At 35.6% G+C, this 23999-nt stretch overlaps 1 protein-coding gene across 12 annotated transcripts in view; it reads left to right on the forward strand.

The window, feature by feature from the left end:
- Positions 1 to 23999, forward strand: part of NAV3 (neuron navigator 3) — a 349645-nt gene that overhangs the window by 291305 nt on the left and 34341 nt on the right. For 4 of the 12 annotated variants that reach the window (XM_072401409.1, XM_072401400.1, XM_072401407.1 and 1 more), the window contains 13 exons: positions 3209 to 3341; positions 4171 to 4438; positions 5191 to 5881; positions 8005 to 8496; positions 9076 to 9138; positions 12241 to 12401; positions 13393 to 13587; positions 14223 to 14275; positions 16324 to 16347; positions 19008 to 19085; positions 21070 to 21153; positions 22564 to 22675; positions 23521 to 23645. In XM_072401409.1, the coding sequence (XP_072257510.1) occupies positions 3209 to 3341; positions 4171 to 4438; positions 5191 to 5881; positions 8005 to 8496; positions 9076 to 9138; positions 12241 to 12401; positions 13393 to 13587; positions 14223 to 14275; positions 16324 to 16347; positions 19008 to 19085; positions 21070 to 21153; positions 22564 to 22675; positions 23521 to 23645 (2479 nt within the window). The remainder of the gene's footprint in view (positions 1 to 3208; positions 3342 to 4170; positions 4439 to 5190; positions 5882 to 8004; positions 8497 to 9075; positions 9139 to 12240; positions 12402 to 13392; positions 13588 to 14222; positions 14276 to 16323; positions 16348 to 19007; positions 19086 to 21069; positions 21154 to 22563; positions 22676 to 23520; positions 23646 to 23999) is intronic. The other 8 variants (XM_072401410.1, XM_072401404.1, XM_072401401.1 and 5 more) reach the window with 7 other exon arrangements.

Here is a 23999-nt window from a genome sequence, read left to right on the forward strand (position 1 = left end):
CTTACCTGAACCTATGTGCCTGATTTAAGCTCTCCAAGGCTGAAGAGGATACATTTTCATCAGTGAAGCTGGGTGATCCAGCAAAACAGGAATGGATCTGCTGCAGCATTGAAAACAATTGCTAATAGAAAATGACTTTTAGGAAATCTATTACAGGTTTGCTGGATCACCCAGATTTACTAATGAAAGCGTATCCAGCATATCCTCTCCAGAGCTTTATTAAATCAGGCCCAATGTATCAATAATACATAATTCTAATATGTTTATGCTAATACATTTTCCTGCTCTCTTACATATCACAGCATTCTTACATTTCTCCCACCAAGGATGCCACCCTTTATAACATAGTTAGATAAACTGTGTTTTTTCTTAATTGGCTACAAAAGAAAAACACTTGATTTATTGGGTGGTTATATGCTCCCATGGGCACTGGTCTTGCCCCCTTTAAATTGGAAACTGCTCAAAATGTTTATAAAGCTTACACTTACTGTGTGCCAGTATGTATCTTGTTTTACAAAATATCCTTATGTTATTACCTATGTGTGAGTGATGGATCCTATTTTCTCTGCAGTCCTTTCATTTGTCATGGTAGATAAATGCTATCTCATTCTAGGAGACCTTGGCTACAATATAATGGTTAAGTACATATTTAATGGCTTTGATAAATGTAGGCAATTTAGAAACTGTTTTCCTAGTAGTGATCAGTTTTTGTCTGGGTATCAAATCGTTTTATGCAGAAATTAGCCTTTAAACGGCATTTGAAATATTGCTGACAAAGAGGTAAAATGTGACAGCACAGCTGAATTGTGGTTCATGTGGTCAATATCTTTGAGATTTACTATGTTGTACTTTGCTAGAGTTCTAAAGTGTGAATACAAATAAGGAGATATAAACATAACTATCTACATCAATAATGATTTATCCTTACTTTAGCTACAAGCTTGTTTCTATAATAAATCCCAAGGAGATGCAGTATATGATTGTTATGGGTTACAAACTGACACAATATAAATTTGTACTACTAGCCATGACTTCAGCAGTCTTTATCTGTACTAATGCAACATGTTCTTCTACACAACAATACATAGTTTTTTAGTGAATTGGCATATGCTAAGGAGTTTTGTTAGCTTTTACTTATATCTAGTATAATTAACCTTTTATCTAGCACCATTACAACTACTGGTGGTACTATCAAAGCTTAGGAGGTACCTCATGACATCAATTTATTTAAAATGTTATTATCTAATGTTATTATCTTTTGTGATTAATGAAGAATTAATTTAGGGTGTTGGTAAACTATGTGATCACTTGTTTAAGTTCAAATTGACTAACAAGTCTCCCCCCCCCCCACCTGACTAATCCTGTGCCTCAAGCGGCTTTTTGTGTGCTGCTTAGTACATCAAGATTAAGAGTTGGAAAAGACTAATCTCCCAATATATATCCCCCCTACACTGAGATAACCTGAAAGCTCTAATAATTTCTGGGTTCAGAGTTCGAGCGATCGCAATAGCTAGGGATGTTATAGATTGGGCACTCTGTGTCCCTGATCTGAAGACAGAGGAGGAATTTTGTGCTTATTTAAACTATTGCTCTATCCTTTAAGCATACATGTCACTATCTGGGTTGACTCTTACATAAAGGTATGTCTGCCTCGTTGTTCCAAATGAAATATAAAAAGGTATATGTGAAGTCAGCACAAACACATACATAAATAATTCCATTTATGCATACATCTTAGTAGTGATCTCCCCAGCTCCTTTTAGGTGGATGCATCACCTGGCACTTTTCAGTAACCACCTGGCTGTTTTTAGATGGTTACTGAAAAGTTGTGTCACAGTACAGAAGCTTTCATCTGCCTACAGCTGCTTTCCACCCATCTTAAAAACAAAGGATCATGAATTTGTTTTTTTTCTACATTGATCTTTTTCATTTCACTAACACATAGGTCACTAAAGGTCCCGCTCTTTCAGAAAATATATGCCTTGTGGCATGTTTTGGTATTTTTCTAAGTTCATTATTGAAGTTTATTTACGCATGGAAAAAATGAAAAGAAAAAAAAATATGCAACCCTAGGTCAAAATGAGAACTGGAGTCTCTCATATCTAACTCCGTTCTTTTGAGAATCTAATTTATCATGACTTTTTTGTCTATTACAAGCTTCATTAAGTAACATACATGTTAAATGGGGAAGCAAAAAAGTCTTTGTTTTAAATATGACTTTTATAACTAGTTCCCCAGACCCCATGGACCTGGTCTGTGAGTAATTGTACCCTTGGCACCCAATTTAGTGTTGCTTGTTACAGATGCTTGACATTGTTGTTACCAGATAATCAGGAGCTTATTAACAGTGGAGGAAGTGATCATATTTTGATCTTACACTAGTTTCACTGATGGTTTTTATTTTCACAAAATGAAAACTGTTTACAGCACAATTTTCAGATCTATGTCCATCTGCTTTGTTCTGGTGAACACTATTTTTCTAGTGGATGTTTATAATATAATGATATTCTCAAAATCTGATCAGGATTCATAAAACACTTACATATAGACTGATATTTGCCAAATGTAACATTTGCTGCTTTTACATTCTAAGGGTTATAAATAATGAGAATCTGGCTGACATGAATGTTCCTGATAGGGAGCGTGAATGATCCTGATTGGGCAACTGTTCCTAGATTCCCTTTAGAATTATAAATAGGTCTCCAAGCTGCATCAGGCACAACATAATACATATAATATAATAAATAAAGTATTCTAGTATTCCGTTCATCAATTTATGACTTTATTCACTTTTGCTATATGTCCACTGACTATAATATTATGTTTTGCTGTCAAAGACTTAGCCTGTATGGTGCTTTTGGTCAGGCAGAAAGGAGAATAGTGTGATTACCAGCAGGGTATATGGGACAGTGACCTGTGCAAGGTAATATTCTGTTTCCATGTTCTCGTTGTATCAGTGTTTGCTCACATTTGGAACCTTCACAACATAATATAACAATGTTTTAACTTAGTGATAATGTATGTGTCAAGCATAGAATAAGAGGGGTCTCGGAAAACGTCCTAAAACGAAATGCTTATATTTTTATTTTTGGTATTTATGCAAGTATAAAACAAAAGATACAGAGTTGCTCTTAGCTGATAAGATGCATTTGGCAGTCCAATCAGTGGTAACAAAGTACAACATTAATTGCATTTTCTTCTTTTGCAGTTGGGATGACAGCAGTTCTGCAAGTAGTGGCCTTAGTGACACACTGGACAACCTCAGCACAGATGACCTAAATACTTCCTCTCTCGGTTCTTATTCCAACACTGGCTCTCCTAGGAAAACCAATCAAGCACAAGTAAGTGCAAGTACTCAAAGATGGTAAAAGCGGGAAGATATATATAAATATCTCCTGATATGCTGCACCCTGATAGTATAGTATTTTAGCACTACCTGAAGCTCATGCAGCTAAAGCAATGCACCTTTTATTTACCAGTCTGGTGAGTGGAGTTAGCTGTGGAGTCTATTAATGGTGCCAACATCACAAATTCTACAGCAGCAAAGTTGACATTGCTTTAGTAAATTCAGTGATGTAAAATAAGAGTCTTATCATTCAATACAAAAGATATCCAGATTAATTTACAACATGTTTGAGGGTGTATTTGGAGAGAGAGAACAATCTTACTGCTATGTGTTCTTTTATGTAAATGTTGTTAAACCCTAAGTACCCACTGACACCAGTTCACATCTTAATGTTTTAGGAACATGGAACATATGCATTATTAAAGCGCAACAGGATGAACAGGTGTGGAACCCTAATAACAATCATAACAAGCAATTCATGCATATGACAGATTCAATAGCAAGGCAAGGAAGGGGAGGAGGCATAATTTTCAGGAAATACATGATTACCCTCTACAATATCTATATTTGTATAGGCATACATACTTTTGAAACATTATGTTAATGACAGCATTTTTGATGTAGCTTAAATAAATACATTGAAATCCAAGCCTTCAAAAAGATGTTGGCCGTCATGCTTTTGCTTTGATTATATGACTCACTGTTTCATCTATTGCATCGAGACCTGGTAATTCAAGTATCTGAAAAAAAGAATACAACAATTTGTTTACATATATGTATGTTTGTACCTACAAAAAAGACTAAAATATTTGATATTTTTGCAGCCTAAAACAGATGCTGAGAAACGTTCCTTGACAGGACTGGAATCATGGTCTAATGAAGAGTTAAAAAAACAAGATGATGAGTATGACCTAAGCACAGAATCTGGGAAATGGAAAGGCCTTTCGTCTGGTTTATCGGAGGATTCTGATAAAGGGGGGCAGAAATCACTTTCTATCTCCCAGACTGGATCATGGAGACGTGGTATGACTGCTCAGATTGGCACAACGTCATCAAGACACAAATCGGGAAGTAGTTCCTTAAAAACAGCAGGTATGCAGCACAATAAAATCAGCATTTGCCATGCAGTGTCATTAAATTCCAACCAAACCAGCAGTTTTCCCCCACAGTAATTTTATGAAAACTAGATGTCCCTAGTCTGATGGCCACATTATTTAACCTGCTTCTTCTGTGCCTAGGTCCTGGACCCACCCCCGCTTATTACTGAGCTAATGTGTCCTTCTGTTTCCCTATCCAGTAAGCAAGATTTTTGTCAGTACAGTACTTGAATGGCCCCTTGTACTGCTTCTTCCTCTCTTACTTCAGACATGCTGTACGGAGACTGTAGGAAGCTGACACCAAATCAAATTGATGTGCTTACACTGCTTACATTTAAGAAATTTGACTAATTTAAATCAAACATATCTGTCTATAGATCTGCTTTTAGGTAATATTTCCAATTCTAAGTGTATAATGTACATTGGGTAACCGTTCTAACATTAAGCCTATGGGCCTGATTTATGAAAGCTCTCCAAGGCTGGAGAAGATACACTTTCATCAGTGAACCTGGGTGATCCAGCAAACCTGAAATAGAGCTGGTCCAGGATTAAAAACATTTGCTAACAAATAGCAAATGACTGATGCAATTGTATCCTCTCCAGCCTTGGAGAGCTTTCATAAATCAGGCCCTATGTGTTAAATTGCAACTTATTAAAGCCTATTCTGAACCATGTTGCTAATACCTTTTCTTGATTTCACTGTCTGGTGTAAAATGATTTCACCTTTCAATATTTATTTGTCAACAGGCAAAACGGATGACATTAAAGCATCGGAAAAAGTCAAAACACCACTCAAAGGCGGACCACTCCAACGATCACCCTCAGATGCAGGAAAGAGCAGTGGGGATGAAGGCAAAAAGCCACCTTCAGGAATTGCAAGACCTGCAGCCACTGGCTCATTTGGCTTTAAGAAAGCTGGGGTAGGCTCAGCAAACATAACTGCAGGAGGTGCAACTCTGACTAGTGGATCCGCAACTCTTGGGAAAATACCAAAATCGGCAGCAATTGCAGGAAAAGAGGCCGGCAGAAAAACTAGTCTTGATGGCTCACAAAATCAAGATGATGGAGTATTACTGGCCAACTCAAAAGCTACGCTCCAATATCGTAGTTTACCTCGTCCCTCTAAGTCCAGTACAAGTGGTATCCCTGGTAGAGGTGGACATAGATCCAGCACTAGTAGTATTGACTCCAATGTAAGCAGTAAATCAGCAGGGGCAGGCGGCAAGCTTAGAGAACCCTCAAAAATGGCCTCAGAGCGTTCCAGTCCTGTCAACATCAACCAAACTGACAAAGAGAAGGAAAAAGTGTCAGATTCTGAAAGTGTTTCATTGTCAGGCTCTGCTAAATCAAGTCCGACATCAGCCAGTGCCTGTGGTGCTCAAAGCTTGAGGCAGCCAGGATCAAAATATCCTGACATTGCTTCACCAACATTCCGGAGGTAAGAATCACACTACTCATGTTTTTATATTTTGTGTTTAACACGTTTGCAATACTTCACAATGAACACAGGTAAAACATACAATGACACAATGGGTAAATATGTGTTAGGGCAGAATTTAGGGTTAAAGAAAGTTCCGACTAATTGTCTAACAGGACTAGTGCAAGTATTGGTTATATAATTTTGTTGTCCATGTATCTCTGTTTTTTTACAACTTTTTGCTAATTGTATTCCTGGGGCATGAAACAGCTAATTAGAGGTGTTCCTGTGTATGGTATCCAGAGATATGTTGGAAGGCATGAGAGTAGTAGTTACAGCCCAGCCATGTTGCTTTTCTAACCATATGTAAAATATATGTAAAAAGAGCACCAACAGTCCTAGTAAGTTCTTGCATGTTGACCTAACATAATAGCTTGTTATCCACAAGTAGTTTTATTTTTTTCAGGATGGTTAGTAATCAGTCTTGCAAGATAACTTTTTTCCCAATGTGGTTAAAAAAAATGCTGCAAGCAAAATATATCTAAGTCGGTACTTGCAATTGATTAGGCCACCATAGACCTATTTGTAAATAGTAGCTCCATGATTAGAAAAGGTATGTTTGGTCACAGAACAACTTTATCTGCTTAAGTATTATTGTTTCTGCGTGTGTGCTTTTTAATAACTTTAAAAATACTACCTTGAAACCAAATGCTCAAATCTTTTATTAGATCTAGACATAGTAGTTTTGTAACAAACCGTTAAAGTGCTGTTTGTTCATAACAGTGACTTGACCCAGATGAATGTCTTGGTGAGACCAGCAGCCAACCAATATCTGACCCAGACAACTTAACAGGCGGGGGGGTGGCAGGAGTGTTTAGCTTGGTCACTATGGCTCTAGAGGCTGTGATACCTTGAGACTGATTTACTAACTAATGTTCAAACAAAATGAATAAATAGGAATTTGCTTTTCCACGTTTGCTTTTTTTGGACATTTTTGACTCCTTTAATGAATCAGCCACAATATCTTGAGCGTTTACCAAGTAGAGTCTGGGTTGCATGAACTGGCAATAAATAAGTAACAAATGTAAATTCTTCATGTCTGTGAAAAACAGTTGGATGAAATTTGCTCAACTCAAATGTATAAAATTGCTTTCCTAAAGCGTGAAATATTATGTATGCATTTTGAAAAATATATTTCATACAACTTTGAGAGAAAATTAAGTAACCTAATTCTGGTTAAAGAAAAAAAGGATCAATTCTCCAAGGATAAAATGCAGTAATATCTGTAGATATAGATTAGATTTTCTACCTTCTGACAAAGGTTGCGTGCTTCTCATATACATCATTAAAACAGAATCTAATCTATTCCACAATTTCCCACCTGGCTTATTAGTGATAATGTGAATACTTACCATGAGATAACGTGCATGCCTTCCATGTTAATCTTACTAAGCAGTCTATCCTCAACATTACCGGCCTAAAAATCATTTTAAAATGTCTGACTCCCTCTTGTGGGTGAATGTAGAACTGTTCATCCTGAATTTATGAAAGTAGTTCTGTAACAGCAAGTGAAATTGGGTTCTGTTCACATATATGACATATACGCTATTTTTTCCTTGTTCATTTTTAATTTTTCTTTCCCAAAATGTTAGTTCTGATCAATAAATAAACCATAACTGTAATATAGTTTGCTTATATCATTAATGAGTATTTCATTATTAAAAATCATTGTTCTCATAATTCATTATTTTATTTGAAAACAATGGTTCATTATTCTGGTCTCCTCCATAGATGCCTAAAACAATTAAAGCCAGAAGCTAGGATTACTGACATGGATAAAATATTTTATGGAGCAATATCTTTGTCTTTTACATGCTAAACTCCTTAACCAAAGCATAACTATGTCTTACATGATCTGAATTTAGTTATGCATAATAAGCCTTAAAAACAAAACTTTAAGGCTCTGGGACCAATACTGAATAATGCCCCTTACCATATTTAGACTCTTGGTTCAAAGGCTGTTCATCTTTTTAAACTTTCTTTTAATACAAACAAGTTTTTAATATGTTGTAAGCACACAGGTTATATATATATATATATATATATATATATTCCAGTGATGTGATTTTTGTCCTATTTTACAGGTTGTTTGGTACAAAAACAGGGAGTAAACCTTCCTCGGCTGCAAGCAATGATGGCGTGAAGTCTTCTACAGTGATGCCTAGTCCCAGCAACACTTCCCTGGCTAGACAGGGCAGCTTGGATTCCCCTTCATCTGGTACAGGTAGCATGGGCAGTGCTGGTGGACAGAGCGGAAGCAGCAGTCCTCTGTTCAGCAAACCGAATGAATTAACCCCTGATGTCATAAGCCTAGGACAGTCTTTGGCCTCCAGTCCAGCATCCGTTCACTCCTTTACATCAGGTGGCCAAGTGTGGACAACAAATTTAAGCAGCTCATCTGCTGGAAGTAAGGATACCCCAAGCTATCAGTCCATGACAAGCCTTCACACCAGCTCAGAGTCCATTGATTTACCTCTCAGTCATCACAGTTCACTATCTGGACTGACAGCAAGTACACAAGAACTTCAAAGTATGCTGATGAGGACTGGGAGTGTTCGATCAACCTTGTCTGAGAGGTAAGAGTATTTTGCCTAAATTAAAAAAAAACTATGCTTAAACTTAGATTGTAACAAACAGAACAGATATTAGCAATAATACCTTGGGGCTGTGTGTTAAAAATAAGAACACCGAACAATTCTGAAACTAATATAAAAGAGGTATTTCTGTATCTCTACTTCCTTCAGATTTAGGCCTCAGTGTTTAAAAAAAACACTTTTTAAAGCTCTTCAAAGACTGAAGATAAACTGTCATGGAAGAATCTGGGTTATCCAGCAAACATGGAATGGATCTGGACCAGGATTAAAAACATTTGCCAAATGCTAGCAAATGATTTCCCTTCCAGGTTTGCTGGATGACCCAGGTTCTTCCATATCAGTCTATCTTGACCAGTCTTGGGAAACATCAATCAATCAGGCCCAGTGAGTAAGAACAAATAGTAAGGACATTATCCAGAAAATGAATGCCCATTGGAATGTCTGCAAACATACTTTATGCCTTATTTTTCCCTAGCACTTTTGAATGAATCAAAGAGGAGAAATTATGTCTTTTATGTGTTTTGTAATTTTTAATCCTAATGGTTTTTATCTTGTTTGTAGGGGTTTTCTTTATCTTAACAGTATGCAACTTGATCGAAACACCCTGCCCAAAAAGGGACTAAGGTATAAGGATTCCTCGCGCATGACCGCTGCCTTAGTACACTTTGGGTGCCTCTTGCTTTCTGTTAGTCTATCCAACTACCTTCTCTGTTTAGTGCTGATCAAACTGTCTTTCACCGGTATATTGTATGCAACAAGCTAGCCTTCGAAGGGTGTGTGCTCATTGGCATTTGTACATGTATCTTTGGTGTGTTGCCCTGTGTACATGTTATGGTACATTTATGGATCACTAATCTCTGTGATAAACTCATTCAGATTAAGTCATTAAGTAAAAAAATGTCATGTTTTATGCCGTACAATTGAGTTAGAAGGCCTATTTGACACCAACATATTGTTTTAGGTGTTACCCCAATTTCATATCTATATCAACCATATCCCCCATATCTATATCAACATATTATTCTATATTATGGTTTGCATTATATTGTGAAGGCCTTTGGACTTATCTAGTAAGTGATGGATTACTAATGTACAATGTAAAACTTGTTTTAAGTCTTTAGCAGTCAATGAGATTTCTGTTTAGGTTAATAAAAGGAAGTTTCTGTTTGATTGCTTTCAGTTATTATGCTTTGTACATCATCATTACTTTTTTTGTATAAAGTCTCATTTCACAAATCTGACTCTGTCTATCACAGAGAATACTGAACCAGGTTTGCCTTCTGTTCAAGATGCAAGCAATGTGAATGCATTTCAAATCAACACACCTTGATCTGATATAAAGCCATGCATACATACAGCTGTACCTGGCACATAATAAGTAATTTTATGTTTTTTTTAATCTAAAAGATGATTTTTTTCAAGTTATTTAAGTAAAACTCTTTTCCTTGTGTACCAATCATTGGTAATGGTCTCTGCATTCAAATATTACTCTTTTCCATAAACTAACAAATCTTACATTTTCACTGCTTGCTTTTGTATTTAGTTCTGTTCTATTCTTCCATTAAACTTCTGTGCACAGCTTTGATGGTCTGTTCTTCATGTTGGTTAGTTCACATAAACAAAATCATACTGTATATTTTTAATCCAAAACCAAAGAGATTTGAAGCCCTTTTCAGACTTACTATTTAATAATGCTCCCAAGTGCCCCTATTAAGCTACTAAGCAAGTAATGTCACTACTAAGTTTGTAATGTCACACAAAAGTGTTGACAACTGCCCATGTCGTCAAGTTAGGTGAGGTTGGGTGCAAAGAAGGAAAAGCAACAGCACGTCCAGAAGCAACTTCTTGCTTCCAGGACCTGCGCCACAATCCTCATCAACCACATATCCAAATGTTTTCCAGTTGGTCCGGGGAGTGCAGTTGAGCCTGTGGTTGAACGTTACCATCAACTGCAAGTTTGAAATGGCCCATAGAGTCTGCTGTGCAAAATACAGATAGTCCTTCCTAAGAATGTTTTATTTGAGATGGTATCCACAATACAGACGTTTGGCGTATTGTGAACAAACATGTATTTGATATGTTTGAAATGTTTAATATAATTTCAAAAAATTGATCGATTGTACAGCACAGCAATAACTAGCACTGTGCCTCTACACTTTACACAGAGGTAATAGAAACTTATGATAATTCAATGTATTTAGTAAACCACCTAAACTTCTTCAAACCCATAAAGTCCAATACCTGAGAACACCAGACATTTAATTCTGTGTTGTATATAAATCACAGCAAGCACATATGATATACTGTAAATGTAGCATTAATGTATGTACTGAAGCTTTGGATGACATAAAATAGCTGTTCCCATTAATGCATTGTCCCAGCCATTCTCTGTTGAATGCCTTTTACAAACAAATGAAAGCTTCTGTGTAATAATACTGCATGAATTAGGTGTATATAAATGTCTGTCTGTATAGAAAAGTGTAATGTTGACCAGAGAGGACAAAAAAGATAAAACTTCAACAGAATAAGAAGCCTCTCAGTGACACCAATATTGCCTTTGTGTTTGGTTTAGACACTTCTGGTCATTGGTCACAAAAGGCTCTATTTATAAAGCAGTGCATCTGACATTCCAAGAAACATTCCCTGGTGGATACTCTTCCAGGTTCATGTAGTTTCAATGGTGGTAATTGATTCTCTGCCAGGGAATATTTCAGGGAATGTCAGATTCACTGCTTTATAAATATACCCCAGAAATGTTTGGGGACTTTTTAGATTCTAGAACATTAGCAAGAAGTAAAAAAGTAAAGTAGTAAAACTTTCTGAGAGTAAATAATGTCACGCAGTTTGCGATGCCCAGTTTTCCTTTAAGGCGTTTTATGGTTGTGTATATGTTGAGCAGATGTTTTAGGCTGAAACACCTTTTTTGTTGATCCAAGTTTGGAAATGTTTGGCTGCAGAATTCAAATTCCTTAAAACAAATTGCTACTTACCTAGATAAATAGGTAACATTATTGTATAATTTTATTTGACTGTGCATTGGGATAATCTGTTCCAGCTTTGGTGCTCTTAATATTTCTTTACTGTGTAATTGTTTGTTCTGCATGCTTTTGCTAAAGCATATTGCACATATAGCAGCTTTCCGCTTTGAAGAAAAGCTTAATGCTGAAGTCATTCATTTTAATACCGCATTTGCTTGCACAAAACAGTTTAGTTACTTTGTTGTATTGTTCTTCAGTTAAATAACAGGACTTGTAAAAAATGTTCTACTTTTTTTCAAATTGTTATTTATTACAGTTTTCTTTTGCTTTTCTTTTTATATGTTTTTTTCCCAGTAATATCACTTTGTTCAGGGGATTTTGAAATGTGTGAAATGTATCACATTCTGTTTCCGTTTTATAAGGCTTTACCTTTACTCAACATTCCTAATTATCTTCATGATAGTACTTTTTAAAATGAATGATTTTATCTAGTATCTCTTTGTTGGTAAACATATGGGTGGACTGGGCCTTATCCACAAAAACATTGCATATTCCTACAATGGTCTGTCATATCAGTTTACACAAAACTGTAGTTTTAAAGTTACGTTTAGAATGGTGTTGACAACTTTCCCCACTTTTAATGCTTTTTAACTTTGAAAACGTAAACAATGCTTTTTTCATGATTCATTTCCTGATATACACATAACTTGGGATCTACAATCAAAGTTATATTGTTACGTGCTTACAGATATACACCATCGTCTCGACAAACTAGTCAAGAAGAGGGTAAAGAGTGGCTGCGTTCTCATTCAACAGGAGGACTACAAGATACTGGCAACCAGTCTCCTCTTGTCTCCCCATCAGGCATGTCCTCATCTACCAGTGGGAAATACCATTACTCAAATTTGGGTAAGAAATATGGGAAGGATGATAAACAATACCATTGCCCTGACAATCACCATTCACAGTGCACTTCATGTCGAGCTAATTGTTTTAGATAGATTGGAATTAGTAAAGTACCTTTCATGTTATTTTTTACTGCCTGGGTATCATTGGAAACATTTGCAAACCTCTGCCACAAAAATGTTTTAGAAATTTTGAGGAAATCTCCTAAATTGAAAATCACCTCCTGAAGCATAGGTACACTTTCGTTGGTGTGGGTGAGCGTTGGCTATAATCCAAGAGTATGCACAGCATTCTTGCTGATTATGACATATACCTTTTTCCAGGTGATGACAGGCCCAGGAACCTGTCACCATTGCATTCTCTGAAGTGGCCATTTTTGCCACCAAGTCTTCTGGGTCCCATATGATTGTCTTTTTTCCATTAGATGGCAGCTGATGGTATAACACAAGATCGTCCCCAAGGTCTTACTCTGTTTGTGACAGTGTGAAAAAATGGAGCCAAGCTCTACATTGCTTGGTGCATGAGCCGTGCAGTGTGAAAAAAACCATTAGGAGCATGTCCCTGGAAGACATGTCCACATTGGAAGGTTTCCCTTCACTATTATTTAGGGGCTAGTTCAGACAGGTAATGAGGTTGCAGTGCAATTACTTCTTCCTCATGCTGATGATTCATGTCTTATCAGTGGACGCTCATAGGAAAAGAATGGGGCAGTAGTAAGTGGTTCAATATAGCTCCCTGCCACCTGCTGTAACACGGTGAAATGCTAGCTCGAACCAGCAGATCACTTAGGGTGGCCAGGAACTGCTGTTCCCAACTCTTATCTGAACAAGCCTTTAATCATCCATATTTACAAGAAAATAAAAATACCAATTCACTATTTTTTTTTGGAAGCTTTCATGTGGCTCAATATTCAGCAAAGTTTTCACAGGTTTTATTCATTTTACTAAATAAATAATAATATTATAATACTAAAATTTAGAAATCTCTATTGCAGTGAGCCCTACCAGTTTATCCCAGTTCACAATTCCCGGACCAAACATGATGCGATCCAATAGCATTCCAGCCCAAGATGCTTCCTTTGAATTATATGAAGATTCACAGCTAGGAGGAAGTGCTACTTCACTAGAGGAAAGACCAAGAGCAATCAGTCACTCAGGGTCCTTCCGAGACAGCATGGAAGAAGGTACCGGTAATTCATTGTATTTACATCCCAGACATATGTTTTACATTACAGAGTCTTTTTTATCACAATATTTGCCATCTGCAGACAACACATTTACTTTATTTCTTTCGGCTATGCAGCATGGCAGTATGATTGGATGATGTGAAACACAACACAAAGTTTGACAATACAATAGATAAATAAGGGTCATTATTAGTAACATTCTTGATCATCTGTCTTAAATATTTTTTGATACACAAAGCAGTCAAAATCAAGCCTGCCTTGGAGGTCTGAATCTTATTTGTGATACTGCAAGTAGAGAGAGAGAAAGATATACAGCATTAGATTATCTCTTTTTCAGGACATGCACTTCCAATGGCCCTAATATGTGGTTTTTAGAATCAGTTTTTAGAGGTTTACACATTACTCACAAGAAGATAAACTGAGTGGATTTCTTAAAATCCATTAGCATTGTTTAATAGATAATACATTCAGTGGTTTTACCTTTTGCCTATTATTGCTTTATAATATGGCCAGTAATGATTTTATTTATGCACATCAACTTGTTCTATTTGCCAGTATAAATAATATTTAATGACAGTTTTTAAAATTGCTTTTCATATTTATATGTTGAAGTGCATGTATGTTTTTTTCCTTTTTAGTTCATGGATCCTCCTTATCATTGGTTTCCAGCACATCATCTCTTTACTCCACTGTAAGTCTTCATTATTTATTGTAAATATGGTAAAGCAGGTGGTTTGACTCTTCCTTTCACATAGACAGACAGTTAAATAAATAGATTTTGTTTCCCATACAAAGAAAGGATCTAGACAACAGGTGTGTCTATTGGTACACAATGGCTTATTTTAGGCATGTCACAAAAGACATGTCACCTGGCTATCATTCACAGAAATAAAGGCAAATATACTAAATATTCCTGGAACATTTTTCAAGTTCAAATTATTTAAAATAGAAATAAATAAATTAAACATTTTTGAAAGAATAAATGTTCCAGGTCATACATAATGCATGCAGAGAAACTGCAAATGCTTTTTGGCTTCCTGGGATTGTAATAAGCATAGGGAACATGATACTGTTTAAGTCTAATCTATTAGGGTTTTCTGGAATATGTTGTATATTTTTGTATATATCATTCAACTTAACATACAGATACTCTGCAAAATAAGAGTGATGCTGCTGGATTAAATTTTTGACTTACTAATTGTGGGCTCATCTGTTAGACACTTAATAGTTAGTTTAACAAAACTTTGCCCACACAGTTATTTATGTGGTTCTGTCTCCAGTAGTTTGCAGATCGCCATTTGCACAGATTTTAAACAGAATTCTCTGCAGATGGTAAATCTGCTTATTTTACTGTGGTCAGTAGATGTCAGCAGTGATTCAGTTGCATTTGGTTAGAATATCTAGCACATTAGTATTGTTAAAATATAGTATTACTGCCAATTACTGTATTCAGTTAGCCATCTGGAAATGTTAAAATTACTTCATTCCACTATTTTCTCCACCACCCCAGATACCTTACTCTATAGACTATGCTAATAATGCAATCCTACTAAGGAGTTTTTTAAAGAAGCATAGTAACCAATGTGACTGGGTATTGTTGAATATATTACTCTGTTTTTTGGTTTGTGCAGATTTTACAGTTTAAAGCACTTGGTTCTGTAATGAACATACCAAACAGAGCAGCAATAACATCTGTGCTTCTATGTATGCGCTTTGATTTGTAATATTAAAATGTTTTTTTATACTCACAAACCTGTGTTTGTGTGTTTTTAGCTGGACTCTGTACCTCTGCATTCATTAATACATTATTTTTACAATGCAAGTAGTGTAAGTGCTTGATTTTGCTTGGTATCAGCCTTTTGCAATGCCTGTACAGCAGAGTTCAGGGAAGGGGAGTGAGAAGCAGTGCACATAGTCAATCAACTGTGTTACAGTGCAAAGAGCATTCTGAGAAAAGTGTGCAAAGAAAGAGAAAGCTCTTGATGGTGTTGCTTTTCCATTTCTTGTCCATTCACAGGGTGGGATATCTTTGTAGCTGTGTAGTTTGAATTTAGTTTAATGCTGGATAATTGATGTTTATGCACACAGGGTTGGTATTTGATATTTATGGTGCTTTTATTAGATACTTTGTGTTATTTTGCACATTGAAGTTTTTTTGTAATGGTCTACAAAGGTGTGTTTTGTGATAGAAGGGTGGTGTGATGGTGATGATGATTTGCTCATGCAGATCCTAGGGGGAATTTTATAGCCTACATTTCTCTGCATTTTAGATTCCAATGAATTTGTATACTTGCAACATATTTCAACCAAAGGAATGTATTTTAGGTGAGATTTTTGTTGAAATATAAGGTTTATTAGTTCAATCATTCAGGTAGTTATGAGGTTTGGGGCATCTAAGATTATGGTGTAGGTAGAACGAGGGGATAATGGAATATATATATCCAGTGGGACAGATCTGCTGGACACTGACATGGCAGAAATTACCTGTTTATAGGCTGATATGTGTTCCAGCTGCTAAGCAAATGCTGGCATTTGTCCTGGTTACAATACATATTTAAACAATGGAATCCACAGATGAAGCAAACAACCTGTTAGCAAATTCCCAAATGAATTCTGTTACATTAAAATTAAGAACCTCTTTGGTGTTATGAAAACCTACATAATATAATATTTTTCTTTTAATTAATCATTAAATTATTGCATTGCTTGTTATACTTATATATTTTTTTTTCTTTGTAGGCTGAAGAAAAGGCACATTCAGAGGTATGAATATATTAGATTAATTTATTTGTTCCCATATGTATTCTTGCTTTGCCTAAAATCCAAGTGTAATAAATAACCATAGCTAATTGGTGTTTTCAATACATTGCCCTGTATACTGTATGCAGTTTCTAAATACTTGCCCTAAAATCTCTTTATCTATTTAATGAAACTGGTATTTCTCCTAGTTTCTTGTCTATTGGCCATATAGAATGGGAAAATTCAGAACAAAAATCACAAACAGCAACAAAAATCTAACAATTTTAAACCTTTCCAGCCAAAAATTACTGTTTTTATTGCTGGTTTTGCCTTTAATGGAAAAACATATTTTCACATATTTTCACCTAAGGGCTCAATAGCAAGTCGAGGGATATCTCTTCAGCCTTACAGGCTCCAACCCTTGCCTAATCTAAGCGAAACATGCTCTACTCTATGACAACTTCCTATTTATCTCCGTATCTATAGGTATTAAAGAGAAATGTTCAAAATTCACTGAAAACATAGCTATTTCCCTTTTAGAGCAAAATAACTAGCAAAGTGTTTCTGTTGATCTTTGAAGATCTTTGAAAAGGAATAACCAGATTAGGGCTGGGTTTAGATCGGCAGTATTTTTTGTGGCATTTAGCTCCCCAGGCAACTGGAAGTGGTAACATGCTGTCACTGGTAGGCTTTCACTGTGCAGGCATTTGTGGGCTTTAACCTTTTTTAACTTGTAAAAATCACTTGCAAACGCCTTAGAAAAGATTTAAATGTGTGTTTTTAACCATTTTCACTCAGCGCCAATTCAAGAATATGCAGAGAACCAAGGCGTCAAAAACAAAAAAACGCACAGCAACACTACTACCTGTCAAAAAAAGGATAATGAAATCAATGGATCATTTTAACTACATTATGCAAAAACTGCTTGAAAAAACTCCTAGTTTAAACCCAGCAGCATAAGGCACCTAGAGAAATCATCATGTTTTAAACTACTGCTTTTTGTAAATATTTTAGTGTCTGCATTTTAGGCACAAGTGTGGACTTTAATCACGCCATGCAACATTGTTTTCATATTACTGACAATGGCAAAGGAACAAAAAAGGAAAAGAATAGAAAATTCTGTCTGCCTAATTATTCAAACCTAGAATATAAAAAGCAAAACATGTCGAGTAAGTGCATATAATTTTGTTTTAAAATGCACCCAATTAAAAAAAACACATATTTGGAATTAATTCTTCCCTAGAGTCTGTGTCATGCATAAAATATATCAGATTACTTTTATTTGACTTAATCTCCCTCATATTGGTCTATGATTTTGAAAAGATGCATATAACAGATTGTAACTGAGGAAATGACAAAATGATCACCTTTTGCCCATTTGCTAAATCTTTAATCATGGCCAGGAAATGGATTTATTTTTTCATTTTCTGTTTTCAAGAAGACCACTTTTTTCCTGTCTTGGCGACTCTATTACTTTTCTAATATGAGAGCAACATAACCTGTCTGGTAATTGCCAGATTCCGATCTCCCAATCATTCTGTGAGTGACATTTCATATCCTCAAAGCATGTGGAGGCAATCTTGCTGGAGGAAGTTATGTAACAAGTCAGTATAATATTAAAGAAATCACTTACTAAGCCTTTTCCATCTTCCCTCCTTTCTGGAGAATATCACAGGTATAATGTCACATATCTCTTAAACTATTAATATTGTTGTGTGTGTTCTGAACTATAGAACATAGATTTTCTGGATAATAAATGATACCATTTAGGCAGAATTGAAGCCGCATAAAAAAAGCTGGCAGCACAATGTTCTTCTTGTTTGAGAAGCAGGATTAGCTTAAAGCAACCCTGTGCTAGGTCCTAGGTAGACAATGAAATCAAACAATCAAGTATTTTGAAAGCTTGCTGTGTTTAATTTTCTTTACCATTTTTATTAGCTTGTAACGTGCCCATGATTTTGCCAGGAAATTTGACCACTTGAGGGAGAGAAAATTATTTAGCACAGCCAGAGTTTTCTCTCCCTACTACCATATCCGTCTTCTGGAAGTATATAAATATTATCCCAGCTCTTGTTACGTTTATAGTAAGTATGTTTATCTGCATACCTAGTCCATGTGAACAGCACATTGCGGTTATCCAGTAAATGATAAACGGTCAGCGAATATATTACCTAGGCAGGTCAATTTTAAAAGAAACTCATTTCGGAAAGGCTACCTTTGCTTAAAACTTCCTCCTCAAAATACCAGTTCTTTGCCCATTATGCTCACTATTCAGCCTCAATACTCTTTACACCTAGAGAAATCCACAAGTTTCAAAACTACTGCTTTTTGTAAACAGTTTAGTGTCTGCATTTTAGGCACAAGTGTGGACTTTAATCATGCCATACAACATTGTTTTCTTAAAATACCAGTTCTTTGCCCATTATGCTGACTATTCAGCTTTAATACTCATTACACATACCTGTAACAAGCAGACATATCACACAAAATGTCTTTATTTATTTGAATACATCTTTTGGGTCAGTGACTTTCAATAGATTGCTTGGAACCTGTGTATTTTTCCTTTAATTTCTCTGTAGGCTTCTGTATATTTGATGGTCAAAAGCATTGTTCTTTAAAACCAGTTTATTTTAGTCCTTTTAATTATTCCATAATTACATATTTTCTTGCATATCCTTATTTAGCAGATACAAAAGCTGCGACGAGAGCTGATCGCTTCACAAGAAAAAGTTGCAACATTGACATCTCAGTTGTCTGCAAATGTGAGTACTGAATAAAGGCAGCTGAACCTGCAGCATAAAAAGGACTGTCATAAAGCAAATATACCCTGTGATTAGATAAAAAGAAAAGAGAAAAAAAAGCTACCCTACATTTCATGGTGCATGTCAGCTTTGGAGCCATGACACATTGAATAGAATTGACTTCTAGTGTGTGGCATGTGAGAAAGATTGCTTATCAGAACGTAATCACACAAGTGTATCACCATGTCACAGTTTCCTTATGAGATTATTCAAAAAGTACAGATATGTCCCAGCCATGGCCAAACCACTGTATTTATAAATGGCTCTAAAACCTTAAAGAATCGTGCATGTCACATCTCCTCAGTGCTGCTTGGGGGATGTGAAATTATTATGTTCCAGATGTCTTAGGTTGTTTATAAAGCACTGCTATCTGCTTTATAATTGGTGTTCTTCGAATCTAGTGAAACCCCATTCATTAAAACGACAAATTGCCTGTATTATAAAAAAGTGTAAAGCAGGTGATATGACAAGGATTTCCTCTCTGCATGTGGATAAAATATATTTACAATGCCAACATAGTGTAGACCATTTACAACATTGTCCTGCAAGCAGGGATGAGCTGTATTTTATTTGGCAAGGTGACCAAATAATGGCAAAAACACCACTATGATGCCATTCATTGGCTATAAGTTTGGTTTGTTGTAGTGACCACTGCTAATGTGGAATACAATGATGGGAAAAAATTGTTATGCTCAGAGTAGGAAGTGAGAAGAAATCTTCCAAATTGTAAATTGTTTGGGTACCAAGAATCTAAAGCTGGCCATGCAACTTGTAGTCTGAACATGCAATTTATATTCCGTCTACTTTAGATCTTCTAACACTGAGTAGTAAAAACCCCATATTAAATACCCATTCCAGTATCTAGTATCTAGTCAGGTAGGCTTCTGTGCTAGAAAATAAAATAGGGAGACAAGTAATAAGAGGAAATCCCCCTCCATGGGACAAATATAGCAAAACAGTTACCTGACCTGGGTTTAACCCTACTATTTTAAAATCTGTACCCTTCAGTTTGTACTTATATTTTAAAAATATATCCTATATATATCTTATAAATATATGTTGCTACTGTGTTAATTTTAAAAGGGATTGTGACAGTTTAGTATAAATGAATACAGCTAGGAAAAGTAGGAAATTATCTGGTATGTATGCACCTAACAATCTAAAAAGGAATTGCAGTAGGAATGGGTTGGATAAACGCCAGATTAGGTTGCTCTGACTCATCCCAGTCCTTCCTTTTTTCTTTCCTGCTCACACAAATATCACTGTCAGCTGAGTTTTCTTTTCTCTGACAGATTGCCCCCAGCAGCTGAATCCCCATTGCTTTATGATGTATATTATTAGGTCTCAGCAACTTGGCAAATTCTTGAATGGAGACAGGCCTTTGATTGACGTTATAGAATGACCTAAATACAACTAAAGATATCTTGCAAAGGCAAATTAAAGGCTTGTCATAAAACAAGGTGTCTAGTCCATTCATTTTCTTCCTATGTGCTACAGCTCTGGCAATATGTTCTTTATAATGAGTATCTGGGCAGACTTTCCCTTAATTTTTTTAGTAATGGATATAAATCGTTTTACATTAGAAGTAGTGTATTTTTTTTCTATCAAAATCAACCAGAGGGCAGAGGAACAATAATATTTATTTGTATAAAAATTGAAAGCTATTTTCTACTGGACAATATAACAATGGTGATAAATTGTTGCCCATATTTTATAGCAAATCATGTAGCTTATACAGTTTTTTGTTCTAGGCCATGAAAAATAAGGCATTTTTCTGCTACATATGATTTTCATTTATCAGTAATTGAAGATGACCAAAATCATTGATAAGAGGAAGGGCAATCCAGCTATATATCTCTGTATATGTACTGAGTGCTGGTTTATGTACTAAAAATGTGAGCGCTTGATGCCTGTTTTATGATTTCTTTCTTTTCATTATTTCCAGTCTCATTTAGTGGCGGCTTTTGAAAAGAGCTTAGGAAATATGACTGGACGACTGCAAAGCCTGACAATGACAGCCGAACAAAAGGTACGTTGAGAAAGGCTCAAAAGCATTTGAACACTAAAGCTTATACAGCAATGAAATTTGAAAAGGAATATAAACTGTAATAGCATGACAAGCTTTGATCCATCACTCTTTTTAACCAAATGCTTCCAGTAGGTTATATTTTACATATATATATGTTAGATGTATAATTATACATAGCAAAGGGGAGGAATGGAACCCAGGTCAAATGTTCTCCACTTTCTGCATAACCACTTGGTAGACTTATTCTCTCTGTCCTGGTGACCTTTATCAGCAAGAAAGAAAGTAATGGGAAATTCAAAATTAGTTGTCACCAGAACACAGAGGATAAATCTTTCAATGTCTAAAAAGACAAAGCTGCAAAACAATAGCTTTTAACATCAGGTCAAAACATGCCCACTTTGTTAGGGATTATAATTGCATGGAACACCTAATTGGTGTATAGATTTTGGTCACTTGGTAATCCCATGGGTGTTCTTTTTCAGTTAACCACACATTTTTACTGGTTTATTGATAGCAACTTATGTGATTTCAAAGTGACCAAGATTCTTCCACTTACCAAACCATGATATAACATAAGGTGGTCATCCTGGCATATGGTGCCATGTTTGGAATTGAGCTCATGCTCCTAGAGAGTAGCACCTTTGCTTTTCTCTAGTCTATATAAATCCTTGCATACTTGCAGTCTGTGTCTTTTTAAATGAAGACAGCTCTATAGAATTAAAGCGACATATCACTTTTAACGAAAGGGTTAAAATATGACTTCTATCTTAGAGAGCAATTACGCTTACTTTGTAGGCATTTTTCTACAGGACAATAAACGAAGGGAAGTTGCCCATACTTGGCACAGAGCAAACAAACAGAAACAGGGTTTCAGCCAATTCCTTTCCAATTTAAGCCAACTCTATTCAAAACAAGAAATGTTTTGTCTCTATGTACACTTTATTGACAAGTTTCAAATTTTAAACCTCCTACAAGTATGAAAATATATCATTATTATGACAAAGCGACTACCATGCAACAAAAAAGCCTGTTGTGAGGCATATTACAACAGATCAATAATAATAACATCCTGCTGTTAAATACATAGAGTTCTGTCTAGTGGCTACTACAAAGAATTATATCAAAAGACATGAACAACAAAACAATCATCCTGCTATTACATACAAATGATTCTGCTCTCAAGAATGATTGAATGTCCTTGCTGCATTCAGACTGCTCTTTTGTAAGCCCCCATGTGATTGCAGAAATATTACAGGGCTGCCCTTTCTACTTAAATCATATTTTGTATTCTGTCTCAGTACTGTCAGAAATCAGCAGGTCAAATACACACTACTGTAATACCATATACATGTATTTCTTTACATCTGCATCTGTGGTTAAAATATGTTGTCATGAGTTTCTGTGTTTCAGGAGTCAGAGCTCATTGAGCTTCGAGAAACAATAGAAATGCTGAAGACTCAGAATGCCGCAGCACAGGCTGCAATCCAAGGAGCATTGAATGGTTCTGATCACAATTACAGAGGTATCTGTTTTATTCATACCATGTTTTTAAGCAAAGTGTATCTTTAATGTATCAAATATCAATTCATAGAGCATTGAAAAATATATATTTTTTTAAAGACAAGGCCTTTATATAATGGTGCATCTTCAACACTGTATTGGTGGTTCAAGGGTGTACAGCAAACAAATGCTACCAATACAATGCCCTCTTTCAATAGATTTCTGAAGGCAAACCAATTATTTAATTTCTGGTTGTTTGACTTGTGTATGAAGGTCACAAATGGAAATGGTAAATCTTATCCGTATTGCATAGAAATAATTCAAGATAATAAAGTACGATATTGCTCCTATGTTTTGGAGAACTCTTTGTAATAAATATAAAACCAAGATAATCCACTCAAAGCAATAACCTTACTAACTCATCAAATGCAAGTCTGAATGTGAGCACATGAAAAAAGTAAACCGTTATAAAATATAGTTTGTCACATGGTTTTGCTGAAGATATTTTGACGTTCGCATGCACAAACATAATATGTCCCCTCCCATAATTTAAACCATATCAAGTAGTGTTGCGTTACAATGTAAAATATAGTATATTCAATGCTTTATATATTAGAAAACAATTTATGGTATATGGTAATATAGATACGGCCCTTCAGTAAAGCTGGCAAAATGTTTACTTGTTTAAATCTTTACTTGTAATCATCAAAATACAATTACATTAATAGAAAAATAAACACTGATTACACAGGGGAAAACAACATCCATGTAATATTTTTCCAGGCTTTTCTCTACAGCTAACAAAGCTTTGTGCAGATGTTATGTGTGTATTGTGGACATTTATTGTATCTTGCATATACTCATTAGCAGATATGAAGATTAAAAGGCAACATTCCTCTGAAAGTGTTTCCAGTATCAACAGTGCTGCAAGTCATTCTAGCATTGGTAGCGCTAATGATGTTGATTCCAAAAAAAAGAAGAAGAAAAATTGGGTAAGTATCTTTTTTATTGCATAAAGATTAGTGGGTGACGTTATTTTATAGTACATTAAATGCCTTTGGTGTTTGTTCAGCAAACCTTAATGTGCACTTCAGGTCACATAGCCATACAGGAAATGTTGCAAAGGTTCTAAACATACACTCTCTAACTCTATCCAAATCTGTTTGATGGTGTTGGTGTAATAGGGCATAGCTTTCCTACATTTGTACATGGCATAGAAGTTGGCATTTCAGAAGCACCTGATGTTGACAGTGAGGTTATGCAAAGCAGTATGGTTGGCCGGTACCATAGATGAAAAGTAGCCCTGGGCATGATACTCTCAAAATCTAGTATAAATATATATATAT

This window comes from Pyxicephalus adspersus, chromosome 2 (genome assembly GCF_032062135.1).
Source record: "Pyxicephalus adspersus chromosome 2, UCB_Pads_2.0, whole genome shotgun sequence".
NCBI classification, from domain to species: domain Eukaryota; kingdom Metazoa; phylum Chordata; class Amphibia; order Anura; family Pyxicephalidae; genus Pyxicephalus; species Pyxicephalus adspersus.